The sequence below is a fragment of the Trachypithecus francoisi genome, unplaced genomic scaffold, assembly GCF_009764315.1.
Source record: "Trachypithecus francoisi isolate TF-2019V2 unplaced genomic scaffold, Tfra_2.0 Lachesis_group9, whole genome shotgun sequence".
NCBI classification, from domain to species: domain Eukaryota; kingdom Metazoa; phylum Chordata; class Mammalia; order Primates; family Cercopithecidae; genus Trachypithecus; species Trachypithecus francoisi.
In genome coordinates, this window is record NW_022681474.1 from 9,953,065 (window position 1) to 9,979,462 (window position 26,398).

Below are 26,398 nucleotides of genomic sequence, written 5' to 3' on the forward strand. Positions count from 1 at the left end.
TTCAAAAAGGACAAATTGTCTCACTGTGTTAACTTTCTAAAGCATATTTGCCTTTAGAGCTGGCTGAACAAACACCCTTTTCATATGCTATCATATGCTAAGAAGGTTTCTTACAAGGGGCAGTAATTATAAATTATCTCAACCAATTATCAGGTTAAGTGTAGAAATAATTTTACATAGTAGTCTAATTTAGCTGATCATTACTGTGTGTTCGACATGTTATCAGCACACACTCGTGCCTTCATTACATAATCAAAGTATGAGAGCATCTTGGTCATTAGAGTAGCGGCCAGTAGAGTAAGATGAATGTCTGGGAAAGAGTCATGGTGTAAATTGAATGCTCCGTATTAGAAAATATCTGTCCATTGTAAAAGTAAACCGTTTGCTACCACATGTTTTCTAGATCCAGGCAAATTTGGGTAGAACTCTTCTTGAAAGCATATTGATTGTTAACAAAAGCAGTTTTATCTGGGAAGGGTGATTTGTTTGGTGAGAACTTAGCATAAACTGTTATTTTCTATTGACTTGTGATTTTTTTGTTGTTGGATGTGGAATGGGGTACATGGATGTGTGGGAGGGAGGAAAGGAAAGGGGTGGGGCGTGGGCTGGGCAAGGATGGGGTGGAGGGAACGCTAGACTGTTCGCCAGTACCTTGGATGATGGTGTGAAAAAATATTATCTTCTGCTGTCATCTGTTTCCATGAGAACCTTAAACTAAAGTTTAAAATAAGGAGTTTTGCTTCTGTTTAAACAGCCTCTGCGAGGGAAAGGCCCTATAGACCTCATTACAGTTGGTTCCTTAATAGAACTTCAGGATTCCCAGAGCCCTTTTCAGTACTGGATAGTTAGTGTGATTGAAAATGTTGGAGGAAGATTACGCCTTCGCTATGTGGGATTGGAGGACACTGAATCCTATGACCAGTGGTTGTTTTACTTGGATTACAGACTTCGACCAGTTGGTTGGTGTCAAGAGAATAAGTACAGAATGGACCCACCTTCAGGTAAGGGCCAAAGCGTTTGCTGCTGTAAAGTATTTTAGAAAAAGATGTGATGTTTTCCTGGGTGTGTTTCTAGAAAATGTATGAGCTCTCTGGTATCTTTTATATCTGGGTATGTGAATGTTAAGCACTTTAACTTCACAATGCTTTCCATAGAGACTAAAACCTAAGACCTCAATCAATAGTGTTCTCAAAGGAAAAAGCAATGTTGGGGGCCTTAGGGAAATTGATCTAGTTCCTTGGGAATCACTGGTTCAGAAAGGAAAGACACAGTAGATTGAGACTTGAGCATATTCTCCGTGTTCTTCTTTAGGAATTTTGATAGTCTTGTAAGTAGGTCCCAAAATCTCTGTCCATCTGTGTACCCATCTCTCTGTCCATTCACCAATCCATCCATCTACTCATCCACCCATCTTTCCATTCATCTATCCATTCATCCACCTATTCATCCAGCATTCATCTATTTTATCCAGCCACCCATTTATCCACGTATTCATCCAGCATTCATCTGTTTATCCACCTATTCATCCAGCATTCATCTATTTATCTGACCTTCCATTCATCCACCTATTCATCCGGCATTCATCTATCCGACCATCCATTTATCCACCTATTCATCTGGCATTCATCTATTTATCCACCTATTCATCCAGCATTCATCTGTTTATCCGTCCATCCATTCATCCATCCATCCATCTCCAAACTACAGTCCAGTCTGACCATGAAACAGTGCTGAGTGGATAGATCATCATGTTTTCTCCTGGCACATAAGATTTTAGTTAGCTTCAAATGCACTGTCAAATGGCTTTGCAGAGGCTTAATTGGGAAGAATCATGCCTTATGCTCTCTGTCATACCTACCTAGTTAAAAACTCAGTATTTACAAAATAACCATTCTTGAATGTTTACTATGTGCCAGGTGATTTTACATCTGGTATATTGTTTATTTTGATTCTAAAAAAGTGCTGCATGTTTGTTGTGAATTTTGTTTCACAGCAGAGAAAATTGAGACTGGAGTTCAGCTAGTTGTCCAAGGTCCCCCGTTTTAGGGGACAGGCAGTGAAATTCAGATTCCCAGGTGCTGGGCCTGGACCCCTTCCACCCCACTCCCCCTGCTGCTTCCTCTTATCAGTCTTTGAATGGGAAACCTCAGAACAGAAATATTGGATTCTTGTAGAATTAGAGATGCCAAGGAAGAAATACATATTTTTTCAGAAATTGGTAATCTTCATTCCGGTGAGTTTTGTAGGTATATTTGGAGTAAGGACGTGGCTCTTTGCTTTATTAAAATCACCAGAGAATTTCCTCCCGTATTAGTTGCCGATATTAGTCTTGAGTACATGAAGGAGAGGAGTCATATTTATCTTTTCTGTCACTCAAAGGCTTTAATTGAAAACACTTCCTGGTCCTGTGTCCCGTGTGTTTGCATTTGCATTAAGTTTGACAGGCATAGAGACGTGTAACGTGGCATTTTATTAGTATTATTGCCGTCAAAATGTTGAGAAGCAGCCAGCACCTCCATCTCTATGCTGAGTAATTTTTGACTCTGATGACAAACAAAGAGCCTGTCGTGTTGTGAGGAAGGATGTAAGCCTGGGTTTGCCCTGGGATTCATAACCCAGCAGGAAAAATTTACTTTGTGCGTAAAGTTGTGTGTATAAATCTCCGCTTAGTATCTAATTGCTTTATAAATTTTAGGAGCAATATCTACTTGCCAGTGTACAAATTTATAGCAAAGCAAAGGATGACTAGTGGCTTCTTATGTTCTCGGTGATGTTTCTTTCCTGGGAAGTTATGGGACTCACGCTCACAAGTGGCAATGGAATATGCCTCCGTGGAAGCTTAGGAAATATTCGCTTATGAGCCATCTCCCTCTTTCGATAATTTGGGATCTTTATAATATATGAATAAATTGTGTTTACTTGTCGTAGCATTTTCTGGAGATTAGTTGTTCATTTAACTGGAGAGTTCTTGGGGGCCCCTGAAGATTCTGGAACAGGCAGGGTATGATGGCTCATGCCTGAGCTCAGGAGTTTGAGACCAGCTGGGGCAACATGGTGAAACCCCATCTCTACAAAAAATAGAAAAACCTGGCTGGGCGTGGTGGCATGCACCTGTAGTCCCAGCTACTTAGGGGGCTGAGGTGGGAGGATCGCTTGATCCCGGGAGTGGAGGCTGCAGTGAGCCAAGATTGCTCCACTGTACTCCAGCCTGGGGTGACAGAGTGAGACCCCGTGAAAAAAAAAAAAAAAAAAGATTCTGGAAAAGCCATTCATCCTCAAGAACTTACTTCCCCAGTATTTAAATCACCAGCAGGAAAGGTTATGTACAAGAAGGAAGAACTAAAAAGTGACAGGACACTCAAAGTGTGATTTTTGAGTTCCTCAGATCCAGTGGTTTCAAGATGGAAACTGGATTCTGCTGCATCGTTCAGCAGAACAGCATCCCCAGGAAGAGAGGCTGTTACTACCCCTGTTGTGCTCATGGGGACAGATTCTAGTACTTTGGATTTGTTGAAATTGATTTCAAGTCCCACAGTGACTTGTGTAACTTACGTGGTAGCACCACTTCCTTAACTGGAAGCTAGGTGAGAATAAAACTTCATACCTGCATGGAAAATACTAGGCTGATTTTCTCGTTTTTCCAAACACCATGAAGTCACTGGAAAGTGTTCTGCTTCCATGACTGATGGGGAGAAGTCCAGTGGGAGGGGAGTGTGCAGGGGAGATGAGCATACTCCCCGCGAACTTTTCCTTGCTGCCAGGACCGTCTGCTGTATGCTCCCACTACCACCACCACCACTGTTAAAAATAATCATCCTTTAGTTTTACCTACTTTTCATTTTATTTATTTATTTATTTATTTATTTATTTATTTATTTATTTTCGAAGCAGGGTCTCGCTCTATCTCCCAGGCTGGAGTGCAGTGGCATGATCTCAGCTCACTGCAGCCTCAACCTCCCAGGCTCAAGTGACCTTCCCATCCCAGCCTCCCAAGTGGCCGGAACTACAGGCATGGACCACCATCCCTGGCTCATTTTTTTAATTTCTTATTTTGTAGAGATGGGATCTCACTATGTTGCTCAGGCTGGGCTTGAACTCCTGAGCGCAGATGATCGGCCCACCTCAGCCTCCCAAAGTGCTGGGATTACAGGCATGAGCCACTCCTCATGGCCCTCATTTTACTCTTCAGAGGGCACAGATTTCTCAACTGTTCAGCAAAATAAAAGAGAAATGGGTCATAGAAAGTAGCTACGAAGTTAGCCTTCAAATACCTGGGAAAAGAGACTAGATTTTATACTCTCCACCTCTGAGAAACATAGGGCCATTGAGCCTTTCTCTTTCTGCCCTGAATCAGAGGAAATAGCATTCTGGCGCTTGGGGAAGGAGGAAGGGAAAGAAGTCGCCTTACCCTGTACAATGGGGATAAGGATATCTTGCTGGGCTGCTGCTGAGTGGTATAATGTATATCAAGAGATTGGCCTTTTCTAGACATTTAATCTGTGATCAGAGTCTTAAGGTTATACTTTGCTTTTCTAAGGAGTGTAAGTAGGTCATTAAGGTTAGGGTCATTTAAGAAGCCCACTGCTCTCCTATTTCGGGATGTTTAGAAAATAAGATAGATTTTTAGATATTCTTGTAGATGCTAAGGAGATGAAACTTTTTGAGGTTTTTTTTCTTCTCTATATCTAGAATTTATTCCCTTGTTTTTTTCCTTCAAAATTATTTTATCCACCCCCACCCCCCACCCCCTTTTTTTGTAAGTGCTTGTTTTAGATGGTTCTTGGAGTTAGGAAGTTTCTGAATCCAACTTAAATACTTCCTGCCTGAACTGTTACTTAGTCCAAAAGTGAGCTGGACTGTATTAATCTGTTCAAGCTGCCATAACTAAATGCCACAGGCTTTGTGGCTTAAAACAACAAACATTTACTTCTCAGAGATTTGGAGGCTGGAAGTGTGAGATCAGGGTGCCAGTGTAGTTGAGGTCCAGGGAGGGCTCGCTTCCTGGTTTGCAGACAGCCGCCTTCTGACTGTGTCCTCACATAGTAGATCAGGAGAGAACTCTAGTGTCTCTTCTTTTAAGGATACAGATCTCGTTTGAGGGCCCCACCCTCATGACCCCATCTAACTCTAATCTCCCAAAGGCATCCCTTTGGGGTTAGGGCTTCAAGTAAGAAGTTTGAGGAGACACAAACATTTAGTCCACAACACTTTTCTTTGACGTTTACTATCTCTTAACAACACAGACTCATCTTTCTTCACTGGGTAGGATCTGGAGGAGCAGGAAGATGCAGAAGTTTTTTGGAGGGAGGTGGATAAAAGAAGGGTTGTTTCTATAGGCCTTTGTTTATTGATGATTATGTTATGCTTTCCTGCGTCCTGTGGCACTTAATAGGAAATGCCCCACCAAACCCTTGCACAAAAGGAGATTGCCTCGTTTTTCTCGTAGGCTTCTGGTTTCAGAGGAATCGGGACATGTTTTAATTGCTCACGACCTTCCCAGAAACAGAAACTGGCATGATGTACTTTATTCAGTTACCTGCAACATGATCATTTTAAGAAAATGGTCGATGTTCTTTGAATGGTACTATTTATTGTCCATTAATTTGCCAGTATAACCAGCGTGCCTCCATCTCACAGAATGCACGCGGGGACTGTTGTTCTCTGCCGGTTGTGTCAGGCTGTCAAAACTGCAGCTGATTTTCACCTTGTCATGAAAGAAATCTGCCTTGCTGTGGGCTGGATTCATTCCAGGATTTAACACCATCAGAAAGAAAACAAAGAATCTTCAGGTTGTAGGACAGAGGCAGGACCCACCTGGCACCTGGGCTTCTTGCTACCTTTGTCTCTGGTGTGGAGGAGGAGAGATGGCATCCGGTGGACAGAGGAGTTCATTTTTTCAGAGATGACTTGGTTGGTCCGCCTTCCTGGGCCAGCGTGCAGGCAACCCCACTGGGGCCGGGGCATCCCCTCCATGAGTTCTCATAGCTTAGATCTAACCCTGGTCATGTTGGATTTCCATTCCTCCTGGACTTAAGGTTTTTTTTTTTGGAGACAAATTCTCACCCAGGCTGGAATGCAGTGGCACAATCTCGGCTCACTGCCGTGTCTGCCTCCCAGGCTCAAGCGATTCTCCTGCCTCACCCTCCCGAGTAGCTGGGATTACAGGTGCCCACCACCACACTGGCTAATTTGTTTGTTTGTTTGTTTGTTTTTTAAATTAGAGGTGGGATTTCACCACGTTGGCTTGGCTGGTCTCGATCTCCTGACCTCAAGTGATCCACCTGCCTCGGCCTCTCAATGAGGGTGTTGTTTGACCATTCTTTTACCCTCTCCTCTGTCTCAGGGCATCCCTCCCCCACTCGGAGACCACCATCAAGGGTCAAGGGTATAACTAGTCCTAATTCCGAAGCAAGAGGCCAAAGGTGCCAGCCAGGTAGATCACGCTTTCCTTTTCTGTGCCTTTTGGGTCTTCAAATTCTTTCTTTGGTGCAGGCTTTGGAAATCCCCATTGTTTTCTGTGAGCTGGTCCTTTTCCTACCATGCCCAGGTTGAACTCTCCGTCTGCCTACCCGACTTGCTGGAAACAGGCGTGTGTTCATGGTCCCTGTCCCGTCAGGAGCTCCAGCCTGTTGTTGGCAGGTTCTCTCCTGATCCTGCATTGGTGTCCTCAGGGCTTTGCTCCCCGGGCTCTGCTGAGTGGCCTCCTGTTTCTCTATGGTTTGGATTCAGTGCCCAGGAGCTTGCCCAAGTGCACAGGTGTCCCTCTCGCCCTCATGGAGCAGCTTGTGGGGGGCTCTGTGAACTGGTCCCTGTACCTGCTTTTGGGGACCCTGTGATAAGCAGTGTCTTCCTGAGTGCCCCCTTCTCACCGTGGACGTCAGAGACCCCGTTCTTTCAGTCTCCGCAGAAGTGTGTGTTGAGACCCCACTGAGTGTTCCCAATTACGTTAGTTACTAAGAAGAATTTAGAAAAGCCAAACCAGAAAAAAAAAGTTCAGCAGACAGGAAACACTAGAAAGGATTATAGACAATGCACACACGCAGAGGATGTGTGGTTGTGAATTACCCTTTGTGTGTCTTTGTGTAAGTAACAATGACTTCGGGCGGTGCGCTGATGGCTTGGCTAGTTCTGGTAGCGTAATTATGACTGAATAAACTGCTGAAACGGGGGCTTAAAGCTCAAGGTGAGTTCAAAAGCAATGAGGATCAAAATAGATGGCTTCATGCTAAAAAGCAGACATGCAAGAAATTAAAAATATAGTCCCAAAGGTTTAATGTTACCTTTTAACTGTGCTTAATTTCATATTCACATCCTAAGCGTCTGTCTGAAGTAGCCTGGGTTGATATAGTGAAGGCATAAACATACCTACTTCCAGTGAGGGCTTCTGCAAATCCTATTTTGATAAGGTCTTAAATCTGTTGAGATCAGGCCATAAAATTCTCCTGCAGTTTCAGCAATAGGTAAAAACAGTGCTCAAAGTTTTTTTTTTTTTCTTTTTAATTTTGCATTTAGACTCTATAACCTCCATCTGTAAATCTTGCCCCCCCTCCCACCGCCTGGGGAAAAATATGGGCAACATGCGGTGTGTTAAGCAACATTTCCAGTGTAAATATTAAACTTGGTTGGTAAATTTTAATTTACCTTTTAATAATTTTCTGACTTACAGGGACTATTTTTAGCAGATGAGAGCTTAGAGATTTAGTGAAAAATATGTTGTAATAACCGCAAATGCCGGAGTAGAGTCGTTTGTAGTTTAGAAATGTATCAGATAAAAAGTTCCTCATCAGTGGACATTGCTTTCCTAGGTGATATGTGGAATTTTGGCCCATGGATGACTGAAGGTTTTTGCTAATGTGATTAATACCATTAAATTACTTACAGAATGCCAACTAAATGCATACAAATGTTCCCTGAATAAGAGGTCTGTTAAGTTTATTCTTCATTTCTGACAGCAGAATCCCAAGTTGCTATTTAATTTCAGAAAGTTCTTTCAGCAGGTGGCTGCTCACGGCGGGTAGGGGGTGTGAGCACTCACGGTCACTGACCGTGCTGAGGTATCAGGAAAGCTTGGGAATTAACATGCAGGAAAGGGCCACCCGGCAGAACGTGTTAGTCCTTCAACTCTTCTGTGATTTGCTGTTGATACAGAAATCTATCCTTTGAAGATGGCCTCTGAATGGAAATGTACTCTGGAAAAATCCCTTATTGATGCTGCCAAATTTCCTCTTCCAATGGAAGTATTTAAGGTAAGATGTTGATTCTTAGCAATGTATCTACTCTTTTTGAGAATAAAACCATCTACAAAGTTTTCCCGCCGGGTGCGGCGACTCACGCCTGTAATCCCAGCATTTTGAGAGGCCCAGATGGGCGGATCCTGACGTCAGGAGATCGAGACCACCCTGGCCAACATGGTGAAACCCTGTCTCTACTAAAAATACAAAAATAAGCCAGGCGTGTGGCGTGCGCATGTAACCCCAGCTATTCGGGAGTGTGAGGCAGGAGAATCACTTGAACCAGGGAGGCGAAGGTTACCGGGAGCTGAGATCGCACCATTGCAGTACAGCCTGGCAACAGAGCGAGACTCAATCTCCAAAATAAAAATAAAAAAAAGTTTTCCATACCAAATCCTTTTCCACTTGAAAAAGGCACCTTCTTAACCAGTTTACATTTTAAATGCTTAAGATTTTGTCTGTTTCATGTTGCTTTTTAAAAAAATAATTCTCATAATGACCCATATTATAAGATGCTGATTAAAATTGTTTAGGTTCACTGTTTTTCTTTGTAGCATATTGTTATGGAAATATTTCACCCCCTCACTTCCTGCAACAGAAACAAAAGAAAATATAGCAAGTCTAATTTTGACGTTTAGTAAAAATGAGAGAAAATGGTGCATCTTGTGGTGGTTCAATTTTCTTGATGTCCCAAGGTTCTGCTAAGTACTAGGCCTTCCACCAGGTGCTCACATGAAAATGAAGGGCTTGTGAAATGCATCTCCACCAAAATGGCTACCAAGTTCTTTACACTTCAAAAATTAGACTTCACACTTAAGTGAAATAGAATATTGGTTCTGGATAAGGATGGTCCATTCAGGTTCATCCAAGGAAATCATAAAACAAGCCCGACGAGTGTGGGTGGTGACCCAGCACCATTGGCATCCTTGGACAGTTCTCAATGTGGTTGTGATGGGCAGACATCCAGTTGCCTCCCAGCCCTGGAGTGGCACGCGTCTGCAGAGTCATAGGAGTTTCATATAGAAGATGTACTTAATGTGGTGGTTGGACACCCCATACAGCAGGAGTTTAAGGATTTAGTAGGGGACGTGGGCTTCCTGGATTTTATGGACACCCGAGTCCTCACTCAGCCTTTTAAGCAGTCGTGGCAAATCATTGACCCTTTTGTTCAGTACTTCCCCTGTTTGTAAAATTGGACTCTTAAGACTTCCTCCTCAACTTAGCCATGTAATTATGTCCTGACGTTAACTGAATGATGATTTTTACAGTGTTTGGGGGCTCCTGTACTGGAGGAACAGTGTAAATATAATACACTGTTAGCACGATATTGACTGACAGGGAGGCCGGCAGTTATGGTGGGCGTTGTTGTTATTTTTTGCCTCACTGACCAAATCCTTCTCTCTCCTCCTCTTTGTCTTTCTCTTGCTCTCTTTCCCTCTTCTCTCCCTTTTCTTCTTCCTTCCTTTCATACTGTCCTGCCCATACAAAAAGGATCAAGAGAAACAGCCTTTAATGTTGGACCTCTCAGCTCTGCCACCCGCACCAGAGCCAGCCTGCCCTCGTCACCCCCGCCCCTTTCTCTTCACCGTGGCCTCAGTCATATTCAAATGTGAATCAAATCCAGTCACATCCTTCACCCTTAAAAAAATAAATTTTATTTTGAAGCACCTTATACACACACGGGAGGAGTTGAAGGAGGGAGCCAGCGGAAGAATACAGATGCCCACCCTCTGATCTAAGCCTCAGACCTGCCAGGCCAGCAAAGCCCCCGCCGCAGCCCCAGGCCTGCCTCCCTGCGGGGCCAGGGCACCCGGGATCTCACAGCTGTGTGGGTCCTGCCCGTGCCTCTCTTTGTGGTGGTCCTGCCTGCGTATGCTTCCCTAAGTGGGATGCTGAGTCCTGTTGATAGGACAGGAAGTGGGTACCATCCTCATTGTTCAGAGAGGGCCCTTTCCCTGCTCCGAAGAGGGAAGAAAGCTGGATGTGGTCTGGGCACCAAACTGGCTTTGCTTTTCCTCAGAGTAGATGAGGATTCAGTAGGTGAAGTCGTGAGCTAATCTTTTTTTTTTTTTCTGGAGAAAGGGTGTCACTCTGCCACCCAGGCTGGAGTGCAGTGCGGGTGAGGTGACCATATCTCGCTGTAGTGTCAAGCTCCCAGGCTCAAGCCATCCTCCTGTCTCAGCCTCCCAAGTAGCTAGAACCACAGGCATGCACCATCACACCTAGCTAATGTATTAGTTTGTTCTCACGCTTGTTAGCGAAAACATTCCTGAGACTGGGTAATTTATAAAGGAAAGGTTTAATTGACTCACAGTTCAGCAAGGCTGGGAAGGCCTCAGGAAGCTTACAATCATGGCAGAAGGGGAAGCAAACACATCCTTTTTCACATGGCAGCAGGAAGGAGATAAGAGCCGGACGAAGGGGAAGGTCCTTATAAAATCATCAGGTCTCATGAGAGCTTACTCACTATCAGGAGAATAGCATGGGGGAAACCGTCCCCATGATTCAGTTGCATCCCCATGACATGTGGGGATTATGGGAACTACAGTTCAAAATGAGATTCAGTGGGGGGGGGACAGCCAAACCATACCAGCTAATTTTTAGATTTGTGTGTGTGTGTGTGTGCAGATGGGGTCTCACTGTGTTGCCCAGGCTGATCTCAAACACCTGGGCTCAAGTGATCCTCCTGCCTCGGTTTCCTAAAGTGCAGGGATAACAGGTGTGAGCAACTGCACCTGGTCCGTGAGCTAATCTTGAGAAGATGAGGGGTTCCCACACTTGCTTCTACTGATATTGTAGCATGAACTCTCAGTACTGGAGGTCACATCCCTTAGAAATGTGGGCAGTGCTCGGTTGCTTCTTGTTTTCTGATTTTACAGCTTAGCTCTCAGGAGCAGGCTGAAGTTCAGTGTTTCCTTGCAGTGAGATGAATGTTCTCATCTTGTCCAGGCAGCTTAGGACTCAACTCAGGAATCTCTTTAGTGTAGTCAAAATAAGCTGAATATTGTTAACAGTCTTGGTCTGGCTGACTTCGGCATTCTGTCCATAGGTTGCAAAGATGATAAAATGCTGTCTACATTTCCTTCTCACTAAAAGTGGCTAAAAAGGTCTATCTTATCCATACTTTATTGATAGTTTGTGTGGGTGTAGAATTTTAGGTGAGCTATCATTTGTCTCAAGAATCAGAGGTTTTGGCTGGGGCGTTGGTGGCTCACATCTGTAATTGCAGCACTTTGGGAGGCCGAGGCGGGCAGATCATTTGAGGTCAGGTGTTCAAGACCAGCCTGGCCAAAATGATGAAACCCTGTCTCTACTAAAAATATGAAAAATTAGCCAGGCATAGTGGCATGCATCTGTAATCCCAGCTAATCAGGAGGCTGAGGTAGGAGAATTGCTTGAATCCAGGAGGCAGAGGTTACAGTGAGCTGAGATTGTACCACTGCATTCCAGCCTGGGCAACAGAGCAAGACTCTGTCTCAAAAAAGAAAAGGGCGGGGATTAGAATGTGGTGGTCAGTCCCTGGAGGGTGGCTTGTGGGCCGCTTCTCGTGCTGTAGTGTTTCCTCTGTGGCTGGTTTCCAAGGGAGAGTTTTTCAGTCTCCCAGTGTCCCACCTGGGGCTCCAGGTCTGACTGCCAGTGTTCCAGGAGCCACATGGGGAGAAGAGGGCTGAGGTGCTGGCCTGCAGTATTGGTTGCTATCCCAGCCTCTGCAGAGAAGGCTGAGACAGGGATCAGGAAGACTGTGGAGTGATCTAATCGCCTCTCCTTCCCAGTCACCTCCCCACGCTTATATCTTAAACTCCTATCCACCTCCCAGTTTCAGACATATCTGCTGGGACTCGTTTCTGAGCCTTTCAAGGCTTGTGCAGGAGTCACTGTGTTGGCGCTCAGCTTTTCTGCTGAAGGCCTGGGATTTGGCTTTGCTGAATGTGTTAAATTACTCACTTCTTCTTCATCAGCTTTTTTACTTCCTTACCTTTGTGTGCTGAGTAGGTTTGTGTCTTTTTTTAAGAAAGTCTCTGGACGGTAGTTTTGGTTAGAGTTTAGGAGGAGGTGAAATGAATGTGGGTTTTCAGCCTGCTGTTTTAACCTGGCATCACCATTGAAAAGAATCTTGTTGTTTGGACTCTAGGGTATGATCACGCTGCCACATCCTTCCTGGACATGCTGAGCCTGGGGAGATTTTTCACGCGCTCCCCTGTGCAGTGTCTCCTTCTGTGCCCGTCCTTGCTGTACCAGGAGGTGCACTTCTTATGTTTCTCTAACGCCCTTTGTACCTTGATATGGCTTGTCTCTGTGTCCTCACCCAAATCTCATCTCATAGCTCCCAGAATTCCCACATGTTGTGGGAGGGACCTGGTGGGAGATACCTGAATCATGGGGATGGATCTTCCCCGTGCTGTTCTCGTGATAGTGAATAAATCTCACGAGATCTGATGGTTTTAAAAATGGGAGTTTCCCTGCAAAAGCTCTCTTCTCTTGTCTGCTGCCATGTGAGACATGCCTTTCATTTTCCACTATGATTGTGAGGCCTTCCCAGCCATGTGGAGCTGTAAGTCCAATAAGCCTCTTTCTTTTGTAAATCGCCCAGTCTCGGGTACATCTTTATCAGCAATGTGAAAACGGACTAACGCATACCTGTTTTGTTCTCTCTGTTAAAGTCCGACTCATCCTTTGTTCTCAAATATAGATTCCCTAAAGGAATCCTTCCCCGGACCCCTGGACCTGGCCCAGATGAACTTGAGCCTCTGTTAGTGTCCTTTAGCAGCTTGTTCTTTCACAGTTATGCTTAATCATTTGTGCAGCACTTTGTGTAATACCGATCTCTTTTCACCTAACTTTGAAGCTCTAGAAAGGCAAGGACTGTATCTTTCTTGTCCATTCTTAGAAACATACTTTCTTGACCATAGTAGCACTCATTAAATACCTGTCCAATAAATGCATGAATTCGTGGACATGTGTCTTCAACTCCTTGAATTTATTTTTATTATTATCATTTTTTTTTGGAGACAGTCTTGCCCTGTCACCCAGGCTGGAATGCAGTGGCATGATCTCAGCTTGGCCCCCTGCAACCACGGCCTCCTGGGTTTAAGCGATTCTTCTGCCTCAGCGTCCCAGGTAGCTGGGATTACAGGTGTGCACCACCAGGCCCAGCTAATGTTTTTTGTATTTTTAGTAGAGACAGGATTTCACCATGTTGGCCAGACTGGTCTTGAACTCCTGAACTCAAGCAATCCACCCACCTCGGCCTCCCAAAGTGCTGGAATTATAGACGTGAGTCACCATGCCTGGCTTGAATTTAAAATTTTTGAGTTCATACATATAGATTAAATGGATATGCACACTTATTTAGAGGTATGAATACTAAGACTCAAAAGGTATACACATTAATCATCCTAATATATTTGTAATTAAAAATTAACTAATTCATTAAACATTTGTTGTCTTTGCACAAAGCTATTATGTGATGTTGACCTGATTCCAGAGTTTAATAGTTTGTTCATATTTTCCAAAATATAATTACCTTACCTTCTTCCCTCACTTTAATTTCTTCCCATGAGAATTCAGACTATTATTTTGATAGGGTATGTGAGAATTATCATCTTATTCAATATTTTGTGCATAATTAAGAAGTGCTTTAAGAGTAGTTACTGAATATTACTTTTGGGCCTCTCATGAGGCAGGATGTGGGGTTAGGCACTTTATAAATAGACATTAATTGGATTGAATATTATGTGTTCTTAAAGGTGGTGAGATACTTGCATAAATGTTTTATTTGAGTTCAATGGAAGAGACATGGGAGGTTTCTTAACTATATTTTGTAATGAGTGAGAATCTATATGTTTAATTTGGAGGGTGTGAGAACATGTTTGCAAAGGCTACTGTCCTAAATTCCCATGGACTGGATGACTTAGAATGACAGAAATTTGTTCTTTCGTGCTTCTGGAGACTAGCGTGTGAAATCAGGGTGTCGGCAGGACCACACTCCCCGAAGGCTCAGGGCGGAAGCAGAGGTCGGCTCTGCCTTCCAGGGTTGCCTGTGTCCTGGGCTTTGCTCACCTTGTGGCCACCTTCCTCGGTTCCCTGCCTCCACGTTCACATGGCCTTCTCCACATCTGTCCAAATTTCTCTCTGCTTACAAGACAACCATCATTTGACTGGCCCTGTGTGAATTCCGTCCAACTTTGTCTTAACTCGATTGCATTTACAAAGACCCTATTTTCAAATAAGGTGGCATGATAGCTTCTGGGTGAGTACGCGTTTGCAGGGAGACACTCTTCAACTCAATCTGATCGCATTTCATGTATGTTCAGAATCTTAGAAATAACACAGTGGTACTCTCTACTGAGTTCCTCTGGTTACACGAAGTAAAGTTCAGAGAAATGGTGTGGATGCACGGGATGAGGATCAAACTGTCTTAGCCATTGCTTCATTTATTAAAACAACAACAAAAAAAGAAAAAACCAAAAAAAAAAAAAGCAAGAGAAGTTTTCTCTCGCAAGTTTTTAGAAGTTCCAGCAAGCAGTATTCTTTTTGCAGGATCCAAAAAGAGACACACACACAGACACACACACACACACTTGCTTTTTTTCTCTGTTATCACTGTTTGATCATCACTGTTTCTCAGCAGGCAGACTTCTTTCTAGTTTCTTTCATTATGGTAAAAGGAATATGTGTTTGAATTCAGCAGTGAAGTCATCTGAGATGCATATTGTTATGGAAAGTTGCCATAGTGTTCAGCTGTTACGAGACAGAAGTCAAAGCTAAGCACATTTAATGGCCGGAGACAAGCAGTATTTCCAAGCAGCTCTTTTTATTATTTTTATGCTTTAGATGAAATGGGTATTTGGATGGGATGAGTCCCACTATGCTGCGGTTGCTCACGTTGGGGGATGTGTCCACACGTCTGTGTGGTTGTCTGTTGGTGTCTGTGCGTGCAGTCTGATTCAGCTCCTGGGTAGGCGGTCCTTTCTGTCTTGAATGCAAACAGGAACAGTGTGAAAACAAGCTCATGATTAATATTTCTACTGTTATTTACCTTTGATTGAAGAGATCACTCTGAGGAGCTTTGGATGCCATATTTCAGTGGGAATTCTGACTTCCTTATTTGGAAAATACAGATCATTTCCAAAATGTACACTCAGCTGAAGGATAGACAGTTGATGAAATAGGTTTAAAAAAACCCAAAGGACATGAAAAGCCTCATTTGATTGAAAAATTAATAATGACTTTTTTTTCCTTGAAGACCAACCCCATTATTTAGAGGCCTAAAAGATTTGCCAAAACTATCCATACACTATCCACGTCCATAACAAGTCTCTAGAGGTGACTACACTGCACATCACCATGACTCTCAGTGGATTTTACTGTCTCTGCATCACACACCTGGCTGATTCTCAGCTTTTGGAACAAAACGAAATTTTCAATTTAAAATCCATTTAAATTTATAAATTAATTATTTGTAAATTAATTAATTTTCAATTAATAAAATCAGTTTAAGATATGTTTAAAAATTAGATAAAGGCCAGGTGCGGTGGCTCATGCCTGTAATCTCAGCACTCTGGGAGGCCGAGGTGGGTGAATCACCTGAGGTCAGGAGTTTGCGATCAGCCTGGCCAACATAGAGCCCGTCTCTATTAAAAATACAAAAATTAGCTGCACGTGGTGGTGGGCACCTGTAATCCCAGTTACTCGGGAGGCTGAGGCAGAAGAATCACTTGAACCCGGGAGGTGGAGGTTGCAATGAGCCAAGATCGCACCACCGCATTCCAGCCTGGGTGACAAAAAATAAAAAAGTAGATCAAACCTTTCTTTGACATAGTCACACTGAGCAATTTTGCCGCCTCGGGAAACCATCATTTGATTAACTTATGACATATCCCCATGTCCACTCAAGCAAAATGCCCCAGTTTCCATAAAAGCTTTTTATTTTTGTCTTTTGCAAAGAACTACTAGGACGGGTTTCTGTCAGTTTGTTTCTGTCATCAAACAATGAAGTTTATTATAGGACAAACTCAGTCTTTGATCAGTAATGTCTTTGTTGCCTCAGTTTTCCAGTTCACTAAGTGTATACTAAGAGACCACTAAAGGATTTTTGGGGTCTTGGTAAGTTTTAAAACTAGGGCTAACAGAGACTAGAAAATAAAAGCCCATCAGTAATTGTAACATGTCACGTGTCTGACATTTACAAGCCTCCCTATTACTTTTCATTCCCAGCAGTTCTTATAAATGGTATTCTACATCTGAGATCCTACATGTTTGCAAATGTTAAATTGTACAAGTTTCACTGACAACTCATTTGTCCATCAAAAAGATCTACAAATAAGAAACAGCAATTCCCAATTTTCTAGTTAATGGAAATAAAATATTATTTCCTTAGAGGAATACAGAAATACAGCCTGGAGAAGATAAAGCTCTCCAGCTCACTTCACTCATGACCACACCTTGTAACAGCAAGGAAGGGACATATGTGAAATGTCACTAACATCTGTGATCTTTTTTTATCCTTTAAAAAGGGGAAATTGTTGGAACCTTTTTGTCTTACTTAAAAAAAAATGGAAAATCTCAGTGTGTTTGAAGTTCTAAATGAGCTACTCAGAATTTTGCCTTAGAGTGCAGGGAATTATAACTGCACTTCTTTGGGAGGCTGAGGCGGGCAGATCACTTGAGGTCAGGAGTTCCAGACCAGCCTGGCCAACATGGTGAAATTTCGTCTCTACTAAAAATGCAGAAATTAGCCAGAACTCACTTGAACCTGAGAGGTGGAGGTTGCAGTGAGCCGAGATCACGCCACTGCACCCCAGCCTGGGCAATAGGGCGAGACTCCGTCTCAAAAAAAACAAAAACAAAACAAAAAAAGGACAACTGCACTTGAGTCCAAACCCTTGGCATCCTCCTTGTAGCCCCTCTCCGCCTCACACCTGTTTGTGGGGGATCCCCACGTCTGCCCCAGGTTTGATAATTTACTGAAAGTACTCACAGGATTCAGAAGTCGTTACACTCACGATTATAGTTTATTACAGTGACAGGATAGAAAGCAGAGTCAGCAATGGGGTGAAGTCCAGAAAACCAGACAGAAGCTTCCAGAGCCCCCTCCTGGAGGCGTCACACAGCACCCAGCTGTGACAAGAGGTGCCAGATACTCTTTTACCAGGGCAGGTCCTTAGAGATTCAGTGCTCCGGGTTTTTTCTGGGGACTGTTCCCATAGGCACCCTCTGCCTGGCACAGACCAGAATTCCCCACTCTTAGAAGGAAACCATAAACCAGATTGTTTGCACACACATTTTAGACACAGCGAACTACTCTTATATTTAGGAAAAGTTTTAGATTGGAGTAAGCTATTTTTTATCAGTCACATTTCCAGGTTGTAGCCACAGACCCCCCTTGCAGGCGAGCCCTGTCTGTGAGGATCACAGCCTCAGGCCTCCCAGGTGAACCCTTCTCTGCACACTTCCATTCCACCCAGCAGCAAATCCTGTTGGTTCTCCCTTCAAACTCTGTCCTGAACTCACTCTTCTCTATGGCCTTTGCCGCTGCCCAAGTCCAGTCCACCATCTCTGTCCCATGGACTGTCCCGTCAGGCCAGAGCTTGTTTCCTGGCTTCTAGTCATTGCGTCCCCCAATTGCAGCCAGAGGGCTTCTGTTGAAACTGAAGTCAGATGGAGCCCCACTTTTGCTCCTGCCTCCCTGTGGCAGCCATCTCATCAGGGTGGGATGCCTGGGTCCAGGCGTCTGACACTGGAGGCCTCATGTACCTGCCGTTCCCCTTCCAGCTTCCCACTGTCCCAATGACACCTGCTTACTCCTGCCTCAGGCCTTTGTATAATGCCTGGTCTGCCTGGAAGGTCACCCCCAGATTCCTGCATAACCCCTTCCCTCACATCCTACGGGTGTCTGCTTAAAATTAGAAAACCCTGGACTGGGTGCAGTGGCTCACACCTGTAATCCCAGCACTTTGGGAGGCCAAGGTGGATGGATCACCTGAGGTCAGGAGTTCGAGATGAGCCTGGCCAACATGGTGAAACCCCATCTCTACTAAAAATAAAAAAATTATCTGGGCATGGTAGCTCTTGCCTGTAATCCCAGGTACTAGGGCGGCTGAGGCAGGATAATTGCTTGAACCCGGGAGGCGGAGGTTTTAGTGAGCCGAGATTATGATATTGCACTCCAGCCTGGGTGACAGAGCGAGACTCTGTCTCAAAGTAAGTGAGTGAATGAATGAATGAATAAATAAATAAATAAAAACCCCCACTCTGTGCCACCATCTCCCCTTCTGTGCACTCTCCCTGCTATCCTGGTTCAGCACTGATCTCAGCGCTTATTCCCCCGAGTGTTATATAGCGCTTTGACTTTTACTTTTTTAAATTTAATTTAAATGGTGTTTTGCGTACGGCCTCCTTCTCCTAGCTAGAATGCAGGCTCCGCGAACGCCAAGTTTGTATTTTCATGACTGCTTTATCCCCAGGGCCTTCGGCAGTACCCAGGACCTCATCAGTTCTCAGTAAATATTCTTCAGTGGGGATTCACGAAGAAATAAGTCCAAAAATTAACTTAGAAGAATCAAAGCATAGGAGAGGTCATCACTATAACTGAAATTAAGCAAGCCTCCTGTGAGTGGTTCTGAATAATAGGGATGACTAGCCTAAGAGGGGAATGGTTCCATTTATGGGATGGTGAGTTTACATCTAAGGATGGCATTTTTGTAATCAGCTAAAAATACCCCAGCTCAGTTCTTTGCTAAGAAGAGAAAAGAGTTGAGAGCACTGAGAAGAATGTTTGGGAGGAATTGAAATTAAGAAGACATCTCAGGGGCCAGGCGTGGTGACTCACACCTGTAATCTCAGCACTTTGGGAGGCCAGGCGGGAGGATTGCTTGAGCTCAGGATTTCTAGAGCAGCCTGGGCAACATGGCGAAACCCCATCTCTACACAATATACAAAAATTAGCTGGGCATGGTGACGTGTGCATGTAATCCCAGCTACCTGGGAGGCTGAGGCAGGAGAATCACTTGAATGCGGGAGGCAGAGATTGCAGTGAGCTGAGATCGTGCCGCTGTACTCCAATCTGGGCGATAGAGCGAGACTTCATCTCAGAGAAGGGAGGAAGGGAGGGAGGCAGGTAGGGAGGGAAGGAGGGAGGGAGATCTCAGCATTAAAAAAGAAACCAAAACATAAAAAAATTAAAATCTCAGCATTAAAAAAAAAAAAGATCATGTTCCATGAAATCCCGTTGCTCACAAACCTGAAATGTCAAGGTTTGCTGCTTGTCGAAAGTGATCACGGACTAGGCCTAATGTTGTGTACACATGTTGTATGTGAGCTTTTTTTTCTCTCTTTTTTAAAGTGTCTGACTTTTCAGATTGTTTGATCTGGGCACTGACCTGCCACTGTATACTGTTTTCTAACTAAACAAAGAGAGAATAGAGACACAAGGAATTCGAGGAATAAGCTCAGGAGAGCACTCTGGTCCGGGGATACGGTTGGCATCCAGGGTTTCTGCTTTTTTATAGGCAGCTAATTCTTTTCTGCTGAATCGATCGCTCTTTCAGGTCATGCTTCTCAGTAGTGTATGTAACTGACAGGTGAGGTGTGGCTGGGCAGTGACTCCCTAGTGCTTCCTGCTTATTTCCATTTTATTTGAAGCCAAGGAGAAGTTTGTTTTTGATGTGAATCGTATGCCCAGGATACTAATTCCAATCCATTCTCTTATCACCTCCCTGACGAGTTTCTCATCAGAATCTGCACCTCACAGAGGTTACAGAGATCCAAAGTCACGATAACTGAGGCTTGTACTTCATCTGGACTCAGAACAGAGCAAATGCGTGCCTGGTCTAAGTACTTCCGTAAAATACTCAGCGTCTCGGTGTCCTCCTGTAGCTCAGTCTCTGTCGTCTTTGACATAAGTATCGAGATAATACACACATCACTGATAAGGGATAAAAGGCACCCTGGAAATCCGTAAATAAAGGACTAGCAGTCATGGCAGTGCACTGGGTTGAGTCTGGTTTGGTTGGGTCTGAAACTGTATCTGGAATGCTTTCTTTTAGTATCTTGCTTTCTCTCTTTCTCAGTGTTTAATAAAGGAAGGGACGCAGACATGGAGAGAAGGCTAACTGATAGAAGAAATGCTGTGTGAGGCCATTTTTTCCCCACACAAACAAAGAAATAAAGGCCTTCCCTTCACGGATGCCCTCCCTACTAGAGTGTTCACACTGCTCGTAGCACTGAAGATTCCACAGCCAATGATTTTTTTTCAGTGTTTTCTTAGCTTTGAATGATGTCCCTGTCAGTGTGATTATAGATTTAACCCTTAGGAGGGAATCTCTCCTGTATTTTAGCATCGGAGACCTAGATTAAAGGCTGAGGAGAGAAGATTAAATGTGGCCAAGAGAGAAGCTTTTCTTTCTCATTCTATCTGGTACAGCCAAAGGGGTAAGGAAGATGCGGGCTTCTCTTACGATAGACTGTGAGGCTGCAGTTTCTATGGTGACTGGTTTCTTTTTCCCTTATTCAGCAGCTAAATGCAGCAGCACTCAAAACACTTGTAGCTTAGTTTGGCCTTCAGGTGGGACACTTACATTCTCCCGGCATTTTCCTTAAGCTCCTATGTGGAGACAGAGCTTAATTTTTTGCCCAAGTCATTTAGCAAATAATGTTTGTGGGATACATGATGGATATCTCCTTCTCATCACATTATCCCCACATGGCTTTAAAAGGGAGGCTGTTGGCTGGGCGCGGTGGCTCACGCCTGTAATCCCAACATTTTGGGAAACCAAGGCGGGTGGATCACGAGGTCGGGAGTTCAAGACCAGCCTGGCTAACATGGTGAAACCCCGTCTCTACTAAAAATACAAAAATGTCCTGAGCATAGTGGCGTATGCCTGTAATCCCAGCTACTCGAGAGGTTGAGGCAGGAGAATCACTTGAACCCAGGAGTCGGAGGTTGAAGTGAGCCAAGATCACGCCATTGCACTCCAGCCTGGGGGACAAGAGAGAAACTCTATCTCAAAAAAAAAAGAGAAGTAGAGGCTGTTCTGATGGTAGGTGATTTTGTTAGCAGACTGGTGCACGTCCCTCTGTGATCTTGGTGCCACTGACTAAACTTGTAAGGTTTGTACCCCATGACTGGAGCCAGGTCTGTTCTCTCAGTCATCCCTGGTGTCTGGGCCTGAAAGCACAGTCCTGCAGAGCACGTGCTCCTCTACCTCCTCTTGCCATTCCCGTTTCTTTACAGACTTGAAGAGGTTTGTTAAACAGAATCTCTTTGGGTGGAAAACCCCAGAGGAGTCCAGTTTGTTGAATGCCCGTCCCTGGCAACATACAGAACTGCAAGGTGGGGCTCGTCTGCGGGATCCTTTGTGTCTTCTCGGGGTTTTTTTTTTTTTTTTTTTGAGACGGAGTCTTGCTCTGTGGCCCAGGCTGGAGTGCAGTGGCCGGATCTCCGCTCACTGCAAGCTCCGCCTCCCGGGTTTATGCCATTCTCCTGCCTTAGCCTCCTGAGTAGCTGGGACTACAGGTGCCCGCCACCACACCCAGCTAGTTTTTTGTATTTTTTTAGTAGAGACGGTGTTTCACCGTGTTAGCCAGGATGGTCTCGATCTCCTGACCTCGTGATCCTCCTGTCTCAGCCTCCCAAAGTGCTGGGATTACAGGCTTGAGCCACCGCGCCCGGCCGTCTTCTGGGTTCTTGAACTGAAGCATGTGAATTCCATGGCAAAAAAGGACCAGTGGGGCCATCTAGTTTTTACGAGTATTGGAGAAAATCTTGTAAGAGACGCACTAAAGAGGGTAACATTGGTCAAACAATAAATGTAGCTATAAAAATCGCAAAAATCCAGATCTATATAGTTTGCTATCACAGCTGCTTGATCACTGGAGCCTAAGCTCCGCCGCCTGCAGTCCGTTAGATAGGAACTTGCTTTTAATCCTAAACGTTAAGAATTTAAGAATTTAGTCAACTTTCAGTTTTCTGCTCCAGGAGTTCTCACTCCCAAATAACTTCTGCTTACCGTGGATAATTCTGGCTCTTGCCAGTTCCTGGGATTGCAGAAAGGGTGAGATAATATTAGCATGAACTTAGTGTAATTGGTGTATGGGATGTGGAGGTGTGCAAAGGGGATACATCTCTTGTTTATAAAACTAGACACATTTCAAAGTGATCATCGTGCCAGATTTTTATTTTTGGGGGGTTTTCTATTCCATTCTCTGTTAATAAAAATAATTAAGAAAAGATTATAATTCTTTTATCTATGGAAGATGTTATTGTGGATTTAAGCCACAGTAAAATTGTTTGGAGGTGGCTCCCCCACCACTCCGCCCCCCAAAAAAACACACCAATCCTTTTGCAAGTTAGGCCACCCATTTAAGCCCGTAGTGGCTTTCGTGAACAGACAGTTGCCAATAGCAGTGTCTCCAGTGAGGAATGTGATGTAAAGAGAAGTTTGAGCTTCTCTCTTTTAACTTTAGGACTTCAGAGGTTTGAGAGCTAATGGGAAATGAGGACCCCATGTAATAAGGGAGCCCAGTGGTGTTGCCATGCCACCGGGCCTTGCGCTTCAGCACTCTCCCTCCTGCCCCCAGGTAGGGCACACTGAGGAGGTTGGCGTGCTTTGCTGGGTGTAAATAAAAGATGTGGAGACCGTTCATTCCCGAGCTTTCTCTCTTCTGTCCTTCCACCAGCCACCCTACTTTGAATCTGCCTGTCTCGGTGACATAAAGTCAAGGATAAGATAAAATCTGCCTCCAGTTTTGTCGCCAGTGCCATTTATAACCAGAAAGGCCAGCACGAACACGTCAGATAAACCTTTACATGAATATATGATGTCCTGCATTTAACAACTTGATAAAAGGAATGGCTAAGTTTAGGAGAGTGGAAACCTGCTTTAAAGCTCCTTAATATTTAACAGGATCGTGCACTTGTGGTGACCTGCAAAGTCTCTAGATGACAACAGGATTTGTTCTTTTCCCTGCCGGCATCTCGATTCTCCTGAAAGTAAATCCATCCAGACATGCCTGCATGCGCAGCCCCACTCAGCAAAGGGATCAGAATATTTGGTCGTTTTGCTTGTGAGTCTGTCCTGATTCATGCACTCCCTGAGCCTTAGTCATTGCTGAGCATCTGATGATTCTGAGAGATTGCAGGTCTGTAAACAATGGGACAGGGAGCAAGGCATGGCCGGAGTGTTACAAACCCTGGCTTTCTGTGTGATAAGCCGCTCATCTTGAGGACGTTTTTGGAATATGTGTTAACCTTTCAGACCTTTCGGGATAGCATAAAAAGGTACAGAAGGCAAAACACAGTTGAAGCTGTAGGTGAATCAGAGGAACTCCAACACCCTTCTCCATTGGAAAGTGTTGCAGTGAATTGATGAGCGTTTTCTAATGATTCGCACCCACAGGCTGCAGGCCTTGTGCTGGGTACTGTGCACATACTATCTCACATCCCCACAGTCACTTGACTTGGGAGGCATTGGGAGTCTTACTGGTTAAGCTCAGGAATTGCCAGGCTCAGAGAAGTTAATTTCTAGTCATACCTCATGCAGAGAGAACACGGGTGAGCCAGGATGCACAGATGCACCTCAAACCCAAAGTCACACTTTTTTTTTTTTGATGTTTCTTTTGTCCCAGTTTTCAGAAGTAAACTGGGATATTTAAAGGCTACACAAAACTCAGTATTATTATAACAAAGAACCAGAAAATGAATTTTGAGAGTATTAAGTGTTGCCTGTTCAGAATGGTATTTGAACCAAAGTATGTTGCTCAACTCCTTGTTACTCAGTTGCTTTTGACAAGGGCTCTCCTGGGATTTTGGCCAGGATGATTTTTTTATTGTACTAAGTAACAGCTGCCTCTGCCCCTTGCCAAATAAATATCTGCAGTGGGGAATGTGGTAGATGCCCCCTGTGTAGAATTAGAACCAGTGGTGTTAGCCCGAAGAGTGGCCCCATTTTTCTTGTCAGTGATTGGCTTAGGAAGAGGTTTGTGACCAATTTGGGTCAAAAATACATGAGGACACCTGCTGGTGGTTTCTGGAATAGGTTTCCTTGCTTTGAAGAAGCGGCATAGGGAAGAGGGGGCCTTGCTCTGCCTGAGAGGCCTGGAGCTTCTGCAGCCATCTTGAACCCACCAGGGAGGAGCTGGACTGGGGAAAGCTGTCATGTCTAGGGTGTGGAAGGAGGGGGATAAAAAGAACCGGGGCCGTTTCTGACATTGCCTATGGCTCTGTTCACCAGTCTTGAGCTGCCTTTTCTCTGGACCCCTTTGCTATGTGAGATAATGGATTTCCTTATGGTTTATACCAGGTGGAGCAGGGTTTTCTGTCTGGTCTTTGCATGAGAAGGCTCCTTAATAGATAAAGGCTTCCTTGGGGACCAGAACCATTTTAGGTGACTAGTCTGCTTGTCTGCAGGTTGGAAATGATTGCTTACTCCTTGCAAACAGAGAACCCATGGCTGCCATAGTGGTAGTAGGCTGGTGGGTTAAGGAGTACTTGAGTTATTGTCATCGTCCTATGCATGCAAAGCATCTCTTGTACCACCATATTGTGGTCACCATTGTTTATGGTTATTGCTGTCATTCATAACAGCATCTTTGAATTTTATACACTGGACTTTCAAAGTGGAGGCAGTGGGAGGGTAACAGCAGCACCAGGTCTGCAGTGTAGACTGGCACAAATGTAAGTAAGGATTTCCAGGTCTTGCTGAGACAGCATCAGAGTGAGTCAAGATTAACAGGGATAGTTGGCACCGCTGATCACACCAAGGGCCTGAAGGGTAGGTACTAGAGTGAGTTAATGCTGGAGACAGAGGCAGAGAGAATCCATTGATGCTGAGGAAGCTCATCAGAAGTGTAGGGGGAGGAGACCACAAGGTCAGGTGTCTCATCAATAATACCTGACTTTTCTCTCAACTGAATCTGAATCAGTGGTTCTCAACTCAGGGGCCGGGGCATGTGCCCTTCAGTGGACATGTGGCAAAGCCAGGAGACATTTCAGTTGTCCCAGGTAGGGGATGCAGTCAGCATCTAGTGGATAGACGCCAGAGATGCAGTTGCAACATCCTACAGTGGTAGAACAGTCCCCCAACAAAGAATCTGGCCCCGAAAGGTCAGTACTGTTGAGGTTAATCATCCCTGTTTCTCACCTGGGAATGGTTTTGGAGGGAAGCCGAGGGCAGCTGGGGTGAGAGGAAGGCTCTGGAGACTGAAGCTGTTATTAGATCCAGTCCAGGCTGCCTGGCAGTGGACACTTCCCAGTGGGGAGGCTTCCCACCTGTGGCAGAGCACGTAGAGGGGTTTGCAAGCTCTCTGTGTTTACTGGCCTCCACATTGGTGTCTGGGAAGGGCAGAACAGAAGCTCAGAATGGTGGGTGGAGAAGTTTTGCACCTTCCCAGCTCTTGCTTCTTTCTCTGAAGCATGCTGGCGTCGTGTTTCCATGACAGCAGTTGAGTTAATGCATTTAGGGGCCCCTCAGTGTCCACCACATCCTGCCTGTTATAAATCGTGTGGTTCAGGTTGTAATCTATGATACTACGGTACTACATTTCTCATTACTATTTTTTAATTTGCTTGAACGCACAGCTACTAGATAAAATCGCTCTTTACATCTATAAGTAAAAAATAGAAATGCTTATTAGTGTTCAGCAATAGATTTTAAAATTACATTTTTGTTACAAATATTTCACTGGCTAAATGGAAATGAGTGTAATCAAATTGAAATGTCATAATACTATTGATTTAATAAATGCTGGCCTCCTAATATCTGTTTTTCAATGAAACTGGTATTACGGGAGTAATTTTCTAACGAACATCTGAGCACTAGGTCATTGGTAAAACAAAAGAATGATATCATAAATGGCTCTGGATGGCTTTTTTCAGCGGGACCTAGCGTGCTGGTACGAACAGAAGAATTAAAGCGTAGTTCATTATATATTAATTTGAATGTAATACTAACCAAAACCTTCCATTGACTTCACTGAAGCCTAGTCTTAGAAATTATGCAAATTAATGGAGGCTTTGAAAAGAAGCACACGCAATATTTGAGTTCCCTGTGGACCAAAAAACTGGCATGTTGGAACTGAAAAAATTATACTGTGCGGTATTTTTGTGTAAGTACAATACACTAAAAGATTTTGGTGCTTAAACAAATTGGGCAGGGTGAATCCTATAT

The 26,398-nt window shown here is 44.3% G+C and overlaps 1 protein-coding gene across 3 annotated transcripts in view; it reads left to right on the forward strand.

Annotated features, from left to right (window-relative positions):
- Nucleotides 1-26,398, forward strand: part of SFMBT2 (Scm like with four mbt domains 2) — a 259,882-nt gene that overhangs the window by 134,861 nt on the left and 98,623 nt on the right. For 2 of the 3 annotated variants that reach the window (XM_033208309.1, XM_033208308.1), the window contains exons 6-7: nucleotides 755-1,001; nucleotides 8,149-8,246. The exons of the other annotated variant lie outside the window; for it this stretch is intronic. In XM_033208309.1, coding sequence (XP_033064200.1) covers nucleotides 755-1,001; nucleotides 8,149-8,246 — 345 coding nt within the window. The remainder of the gene's footprint in view (nucleotides 1-754; nucleotides 1,002-8,148; nucleotides 8,247-26,398) is intronic. 3 annotated transcript variants of the gene reach the window in all.